Raw genomic sequence first — 9038 nt, forward strand, 5'->3', positions numbered from 1 at the left:
ATTATCTAGTCCAGTGGTTTTTGAACTGTATTCCATAAAGAGTGACCTGCAAGGAGAGAGCTGGCAGAATCCCCTAGATGCCCCTGGCTCAGGAGGCTTGGCTTCCAAATGTGGCTGGAGCCAGCTTCAGGGCCTCCCAAGTGGCTGCTCCTCATTAGTGCCAATGGGAGGGTCCTGGGTACCTGAGAAGGAGGCAAAGCATCACCTAGGCCAGTCAGAGCCCCTCCCAGGCTAATATTCCATTTCCTGCCTGCTCCTGGGAAGCGAAGGTATGGCAGTTCCTGAGAGCTGCCCCCAGGTCTCCCCTGAAAGGACAATGTTTATCCAAGCTCCCCTTGGTCACTGCCTAACATTCTGTGACTTTAGTAATAAAATGCCACCTACTTAGTTATTCCCTCAATAGCTCTGATCAGATGCTCCTGGGGATGGATACAGGAACAGGACCAGGTCCCCCTCAGACCCCAGATAACTCCAATTAGTAGGGGACAGACTTGTAAGCCCATGATTACAAGATATAATCTACGGTTCTTACAGTAAATGAACACATATGGCTTTCGAATATCAAAGTGATGATCACTGTAATTGGTGTTGTTGGGGAGGTGTGGGAGTGGGAAAGAGTCACTGGAAGCGCCTGCTGTCTGAGGTCTTCAGCCCAGTACCCCCTGTCTCTGAAAGGCGGACTGAAGGCTGAGGTGCTGCTGCCACCTGCTGGCCAGGCCAGGAATGCAGCGACGTGCGCCCAGCAGAACGGCAACCAGGGTAGATGACTTCTTGTTATCTCCATCCATCAAATGCCGGCTAGCATCACCTAGTGGGCGATGTCACTTTGATTCATTAGAAAGCTCAAGCGCAGAGTCAGCATTCTACCCAGTGCTGTACACTGACAATGAGCAAATGAACCCTTCATGAATGTGAGGAAGCTGAATGAAATGGATGTGGCCTTTTCCCGTCTCTGAGCCCTGGCATTCTCTGTGAAATGAGAGGGCTGGGAAAGAATGGTGGTTTTAAACTCTTAGGAATCCGGGGTACTCTCTCTCTCTTTTTTTTTTTTTCTCTGAGACAGAGAAAATTAAGAGCCCTCTTAATTTGTCTTAGGAAGAGAGCTCTGAAGGAAGCATGGGGGAAGATTCATCCCACTTTCGCTTCATTCAAGTTGAGAACTCATGAATCTTTCCAACTTCATCCTCCTTATCTACAACTCAGTGCTTTTCAGAGCTGAAGGAGCGTCATTGTATATATTCCACTGATTTTCAAATTGCTCCAAGAAGATCTATTTTATACGCTAGGCCTCTACAGAGCACGGTTTTGCCTGAAGGAAAGTACCCCTAGGCCAGGAACAGTGGCTCATGCCTGTAATCCTAGCACTTTGGGAGGCCGAGGTGGTGATCCTGAGGTCACCTGACATCAGGAGTTTGAGACCAGACTGGCCAACATGGTAAAACCCCGTCTCTACTAAAAATATAAAAATTAGCCAGGTGTGGTGGTGCACACCTGTATTCCCAGCTATTCGGGAGGCTGAGTTGGGAGAATCGCTTGAACCCGGGAGGCAGAGGTTGCAGTGAGCCAAGATCGCACCATTGCACTCCAGCCTGGGCAACAGAGTAAAACCCTATCTCAAAATAAAATAATAATAATAATAATCATAGCACCTGGGTAGCCCGGGCCCGCTGAGCTGGCTCATTGTAGGAAATAAACTAAACCGGAGACTTGGTCTAATCCATAGAGAGATGATGACGCAGGCTTAGTATAACTGCAGGTACCCACTCTGCAGAGTGTTTCTTTTCATACCTGTGCCAGCTTGAGCAGGGCGCTGCTTTTCTTTGCATTTCCACCAAGGGGAACAGCTTCCCTGGTCTGCAGGCAGCATGGGTTTTGTAGTAGAGATGAAGAGGGGGCTTCAGTTACAGTGACATAGAACTATCTCCACTTAATGTCGCAGGTCTTCTTGGCTCTCCTTGTTCCTGCTAGCCTCCAACTGCCTTCAGTTCCCATGCCTCCTTTTCCATTTGGGGTCCTGGCCCCACTCTTACTCTTCCAGAGGCATATATTCTGACCATGCCCTGCTTAACAAATAAGACTTGGATGCACCCTCTTTAGACTGCAGAAGGGATTAGACAGACTCGCCGTCTTCAAAAAGCTGGTGACTCCCAGAATAAAAGTCAGTGTCTTCTGTGTATGTGAGGGGCAAGGTCAATCTGGTTTGGGGACACAGAAGTGACCACAAAGAGAAACTGCTTCTACAAAGAGTGCTGGGATTTTCAGGTGACTGCAGCAACAAGGAGTGTCCCTTCCTCCATGTGAAGCCAGCTTTCAAGTCCCAGGACTGTCCTTGGTATGACCAAGGCTTCTGCAAGGACGGTGAGGCCTTGGAAGCCAGGGAGCCCTAGGGGTTGTGGGGATCAGGGTGTGGGGGCTCTCAGCAGGGGAGGGGCCATTGTCCTGATGAGGCTGTGCCTTGTTGGAACCCCAACAGAAGGCCTTTCTGTAGTTCTCCAGCTCTGCCGTGACACACAAAACACAGCCTGGTGTGAGGCCATAACAGGCTTCTTGGGGCAGACTGACTTGGGTTCAAATCCTACCTTTAGCATGTATCAGCTGCATGCCCTTTTCCAAGTTACTGAACCACAGGAAGCTCTTGACACAGGGTGAGGCCCACAGGAAACGCTTAGTTCATGTGCGCTCTCTTCTGCATTCCACTTACCCACCTGGGGGATCCTGAGTGTTGCTTAAGCATGTCCTACCTTTCCCATTGCTGTCAGCCAAATTTAAGAGGCAGCTTCCCCCAGCAGGGTTCCCATGCCCTAAGCAAGAGTTTCTCCCTCTCCTGTGTCTTCAGATAGGTTTTTCTTACTGAGTTCTTAGTGCTATTGGTTTTAGGGATCTGGGCGGGGGTGAGGGCTGCTGAGAAGATCAGTAGGATTGTGGGTTTAGCTTTTTCTTTTCTTTCACCCAGGCTGGAGTGCAGTGGTGCGATCTTGGCTCATTGCAACCTCTGTCTCCCAGGTTCAAGCAATTCTCCTGCCTTGGCCTCCCAAGTAGCTGGGATTACAGGTGTGCATCACCACACCCAGCTAAGTTTTGTATTTTTAGTAGAGACAGAGTCTCGCCATGTTGCCCAGGCTGGTCTCAAACTCCTGGGCTGAAGTGATCCAACCTTGGCCTCCCAAAGTGCTGGGTTTACAGGTGTGAGCCACCCTGCCCAGCCAGGTCAGATTTTCTCAGCTATATGTCCCATACCTAAACCAGATAATAGGCAACAAAGTATGGTTCACATCCACGCAAGTCCTCCAGGACACAGCATGTCAGTGACACTTCCGACTCTGTATCAGGACTTGCCAGCTGACACCTGCTCCAGCACATTCCAAGGTTCCCTTTCCCCACCCGTCTCATGGCTAGAAGTGGGTACTTTAGGGTGGTATGGAAAGGACGGGAAGATTTATCCACCCGTATTAAGTGAAGCCCCGATGACCATCCACACCCTTCCCAGGGAGCTTTTTCATATGTTTTCCCCTCTTGCTGAAACGGATCCTTCTCATCACTTTCTCTTTGCCCAGCAGGTCCTCTGTGTAAATACCGCCATGTCCCCAGAATAATGTGTCTCAACTATTTAGCTGGCTTCTGCCCCGAGGGACCCAAGTGCCGATTTTCTCAGTAAGTACGATCCTTCAGTTACCACCTCCCACCAGAGTGCTGGGCCTGGCCTTCTAGTTCTAGATCTTTCCATACCTTTGCTGGTCCATGGTGGAAAATGAAGCGTCTGGCAAGCATCTGCCCCGGTATTTTCCTGGCACCGCCGCCTGAACCTGGCGATCTCAGAACTCGAACCCATCCTCTTAATGTGTACTTACGCTGGGGATGGGTGTCGATCTTTTCACAAACTGTTCTAGTAATAAGAGTAGAGACACTTAAAGCCCATTTCTCCCCAGTCCTCCGTAATTCTCCCTCACGCCCTGGCTACGGGAGGGCACCTTCCCTACAGGGTTCTGAAATATGAACTCTGCAGCAGGCTGGCGCAGAGCATGTTCATGAGCAGAAGACGGGAGGGCGAGTGCTGGGCTGTAATCGTCTCTCTCCACTTTCCTTAGTCCCAAGATGAATCTTTTATTCAACCCGAGTTACACGAAGGTGAGTGCAGGCAGGCACGTGCCATCGTGCTTCATCCCTTTATTCCCACTCCTTTCTGCTCCCCAGGGAAGCTCACCCAGCAGCGCTGCATGGCTCCCAGCAAACCCTCACTCTCCTTGGAAAGGCAGTCATCACGCATGCGGGGCGCATATGTGTGGTTGCTCCTCCCAGACTCCTCTCCAAGCTCTAGGGTCTCTGCTGTGGGTAGGGTAGGACTTCTCTGTTGAGCAGCCCGAGGCTTTCCTTCTGCTAACTGGGTAGCATGCGTGGTTTTTGGAATCAGGGCTGGCCCTGATTGAGAACTGGGCCCAGTCCCTATGGAGAGAGACACACTCTCAATACACACCAAGTGTTGATGAGCGCCTATGTCAGGGGTTGGCAAACTACAGCCTGTGGGCCAAGTGCAGCCTGCTGCCTGTCTTTGTACAGGTGAAGGGCTAAGAATGGTTTGTAAAAAGTGGGAGGAAAATCAAAATATTTTGTGACATGTGAAATTAATTCCAGCGCTCATAAAGGGCTTTGTTGGAACAGGGCCATGGCTGTTCCGGTGCTTACAATGGCAGAGTCCAGTGGCTGCAACAGAAACCCAGTGGCCTGCAGAGTATAAAATATGTACTGTTTGGTGTTCTATAGAAAAAGCTTGCTGACCCCGGTCTAGGTGACTGAATGTCAGACACCTGTTTAAGTATCACAGAGGCCAGACAGCGCCAACACTGGGGCAGCTACTGACAGCTACTGGGGACTCCGAGCACTGGATGCTGGGTGGGTGATGGCCTGGGAGGAAGGCAGTCCCTGCTGGTTCTGAGCGGACATTGAAAGAAGGTGGGAGGCAATCTGTGGGACTGCGGGGAATTTACAAGCCCATTTACAATGAAAACCTAACTTTCATTGAAAGGTATGCTTTTGGCACTTAAAACTATAACTGAAGGCATCTTGAACCTTGGTTTCACCCTAAACGCATGGCCAGCGCCCCGGCCCTCTGTGAAGTTGTAGTATCTGCACAGGGGGACTATCTGCAGTAGGTATTTCCTCATGACTTCACTTTATCTGCAGCTTGTCAACTGGCCCCGGTATTCAGCACCTCCTATTTCTGCTGTGGAAGCTTGGAAGCCCCCATCCCCAACAGAGTGCCTGCTCTCCTGCCTGGGGATCAGGGGTCAAGGGCAGGACCTTTGCCACAGGGTGGGCAAAGGAACCCAAAAGGCTGGGCTAGTGCTGGGCTGAGAGCTGGGAGGGCAAGGAATGATCAGGGAGCTGGAGAATGACTCCTTTTCTGCACCAGATGGGAGAGTGAATTAGGAGAGAATGAGAGGATACTGTAAACCATTCTGTTGGCATCTCCTGCTGGACAAGATTGTTCCTTCAAAAGGAACAGTCACTTCCCTCTTTGTTGCCTACTACTCTTCAGTTACTTATACATAACATCCTTGAGATTCTTTTTTGGCAGGAGGGCAGAGTATGGTTAAGGGAGGGAATGTAGCACCTGGTTCCTTTTTCTGCTATCTTCTGGTTTATCAGGAAGAAAAAAAAGTCATGTTTGATCATACCTTCATTCTGATAGCTTCTAAACTGTCCTGAGCTTTGCAGTCTCCATTCTGCAAAAGAATAGTTTTATCGGGATGACAGGTAAGAGAGGCAGAACCCTTGACTTTCTTGTACAGTTGCTTTTATGTGCCTTGCAATATCTAGAGCCTTGTTCTCTGTGATTGTAATGCTGGGCTTGAATGCCTGAAATAAGCTTCACTAACAAGCAGAATCCCTCCAATTCCTCACAAAGGTGGCTAACCATCTCCTATGGCTCCCTAGACATCTTTAGAAATCTGAATTTACAAAAAGTCATGCCATTCACTTTTTCTGTTTTTGTGTCAAAGACCAGGCCATTATGCCAGTAAGACTCACCTGGGAGGAGTTATTAAAAACTAACCCATGGTCAGGAGAAGATGCTCAATGGGACTCTGTTTTCCAAGTTCCACAGTGAGCCCGCTGTCATCCTAAGCAGGGTATGAGTGGGGTGCAAAAGTAGCCTGTGGCGTGCAGGTTCATTTCTTTTGATCCTGTAAGTGAACGAGCTACTAAAAATACAACAGGATTGGAGGCAGATTGGCAGGAATGAGTTATCCATAAAACGGGGGCAAAATGTACATAAAAACCAAAAGTTTGAGTCTATGGGAAATCTATGATCATTATACTTTGCTCAGCTCCTACCAACAGTTCCGGGTTGCACGTGGCAATTCCTCTGCATATGGCCTCAGCTGCTGCTACTAACTGGCAATTAACTCAATGGTTTTCTTTAGCATGACAGCTGCTTCCCTGTATGGCTTATTTAAATCTAGGAATATATTCTGTGCCTTATGTGTGGAGTATTATGGAGTAGATGGTACAAAATAGGCTTATCCTGGGGAGGTAAGGTAGTGACATGTAACATTCAACAGTATTGCTATCTTTTAATGCCATAATGAAAGGCCAATACCAAGGCAACTTAATCCACTGGGAAAGGAGAGGTAGCAGCTGTGCTGGGCGTTTTGGAGAAATGGAGAAGTGCAATGTGATGTGTCAGGAAGAACTAGACCCCCACCTTGGTAAAGAGACAGGTGCCTGGCCTGCCTGGAGCTGGAGTCCCCAGTTAGGGCAGTCTAAAAGAATGGAGCCCAGAAGTCAGGTTTTGGGGGGTTGAATGCCAGTTCAAACCAATGGGGCTGCTATGTGATGGACAGCACAGAGTTACGTAGGCAAATCACTCTACCTCAAGCCCGTTTTCTTTTTGGAAAATGAGCAGGATAGCACCTGTGTCACAGGACTGTTTGAATCTAAAAGGAGAAAACACAGGCAAAAAACCTTGCATGGCACTCGGCACAAAGCCAGCCCCAGATGCTGGCTGGATCTGTGTGTGGATCGTAGTAGGGCCTCTCCTCCTCCGTTCAAGGTTGGAATTTGTATGTAGTATGATGGCACATACTGCAGGCTTTAGAACAGCTGCTGTCAATGAGTTCCTGCCATCAGACACTGCTGGAATTAACACACACAAGACTTCTAATCTCACCAAATGTCTACAAAGTAGGAATAATTATCCCCAAATTACAGTACAAAGGAGGCTCCAGTAAACTGGATAATTTACCCAGGGACACACCCACCCATTTCACAGGTGAGGCTCTAGAAGAGGCAAACGATCAGCTCAGGGGAGTACTTTTTATACTTTACAAATATTTTTATTATGAAGAGTGGCGGTAGTAGTATGTAGATGCCCCATAAAGCATAAAAGAGTCTGCTGATAATAAAATGATTTTACTTTTAACAGCTAAAATAAATTTTAATGTGCATTAGAAAAACTACACGTTCCCAAGTAAACTCAGTCTTTCAGATATTATTATTCAGGATTAAACGAGGCTGCCCTGAGGTTAGTCCACTTATACAGACCACGTGTGAGTTACAGCCGGGGTGTTCAAGCATGCCCGTATTTCCAACTTTTAGTAACAGTATCTTCTAATACGTCCTCTCAAGCATGGAGAGTAGCCTGGGTGTCACCATGGCTCTTCTGCGGGACGGATGGGAAGGTGAATATGGATTATGTGTATGGATTCTCATGCTCCATTTGTATGCACCTTGCAGGAAGATTCGGGAATTCAAGCTGCTGCCTAGAAGCAAGATCTAAGCATTGCTTCGCACCTAGTGGGGCTCTCACCAATGCCACAGACTGGGCAGAACACGACTTTTACCCCCTCTCCTTCTGGAGCATGATTTTATTTTATTTACTTTTTTTTGAGACAGAGTCTGGCTCTGTTGCCCAGGTTGGAGTACAGTGGCATGATCTTGGCTCAGAAACTTCCGCCTCCTGGGTTTAGGCGATTCTCCTGCCTCAGCCTCCCGAGTAGCTTGGATTACAGGCACCTGCCACCATAGCTGGCCAATTTTTGTATTTTTAGTAGAGATAGGGTTTCATCATGTTGGCCAGGCTGGTCTTGAACTCCTGACCTCAAGTGATCCGCCCTCCTCGGCCTCCCAAAGTGCTGGAATTTACAGGCATGAGCCACCACACCCAGCCTGGAGCATGATTTTAAGAGACAAAATTTATAAGGCTGTTTAAAATGGTAAATCATGTTAGAGCGTTTTTCCTTGGCTCTGTGAAGAGATGAGTAGTTACTCCATCTCACACCTGAAGCGTGGACTTGTCCGCTATTTGTTCTGAACAGTCTTGTCTTTCTGGATGAAGCTTTTAATCTGGTGACCACGTACATGATTGGAACTGGCTGTGCAAATGAACTTATAGCAATTTTACATATATGAGCGAAAAATGTATCCTCACAAGACAAGGTGACATCAGTATTGCACCCTGGAGCTGTGAGGGGTGCTTCCTGATCATGCTGAGTTTGTTTAGATCTAAATCTCAGAAAATAATCAAGCAGCTATCAGTTTAACTCAACAATGCTCTTAAACGATTCTGAACATTAAGAAGAGATTCTTTTTTTTTTTTTTTTTTTTTTTTTGAGGCAGAGTCTTGCTCTGTCGCCCAGGCTGGAGTGCAGTGGCCAGATCTCAGCTCACTGCAAGCTCCGCCTCCCAGGTTTATGCCATTCTCCTGCCTCAGCCTCCCGAGTAGCTGGGACTACAGGCGCCCGCCACCTCGCCCGGCTAGATTTTTCTATTTTTTAGTAGAGACGGGGTTTCACCATGTTAGCCAGGATGGTCTCGATCTCCTGACCTCGTGATCCGCCTGTCTCGGCCTCCCAAAGTGCTGGGATTACAGGCTTGAGCCACCGCGCCCGGCCAAGAAGAGATTCTTGAAGGACTTGATGAAACATCTTCACTTATTTTCCCAACCCAGATGGCAGCAATGAGCAGATAAGGAAGCCTTTCCTTCCATTACTCTGTAGACATTTACAAGTAATTCCAGAATGTGGAGACTTTCCAATGGCTTC

General features: G+C 48.2%; 1 protein-coding gene across 2 annotated transcripts in view; it reads left to right on the forward strand.

Moving 5' to 3' along the window:
- Nucleotides 1-9038, forward strand: part of CPSF4L (cleavage and polyadenylation specific factor 4 like) — a 64834-nt gene that overhangs the window by 50271 nt on the left and 5525 nt on the right. For both annotated transcript variants that reach the window (XM_037993744.2, XM_008011950.3), the window contains exons 5-6: nt 2263-2358; nt 3558-3651. In XM_037993744.2, the coding sequence (XP_037849672.1) occupies nt 2263-2358; nt 3558-3651 (190 nt within the window). The remainder of the gene's footprint in view (nt 1-2262; nt 2359-3557; nt 3652-9038) is intronic.

The sequence above is a fragment of the Chlorocebus sabaeus genome, chromosome 16 (assembly GCF_047675955.1).
Source record: "Chlorocebus sabaeus isolate Y175 chromosome 16, mChlSab1.0.hap1, whole genome shotgun sequence".
Taxonomy (NCBI): Eukaryota; Metazoa; Chordata; class Mammalia; order Primates; family Cercopithecidae; genus Chlorocebus; species Chlorocebus sabaeus.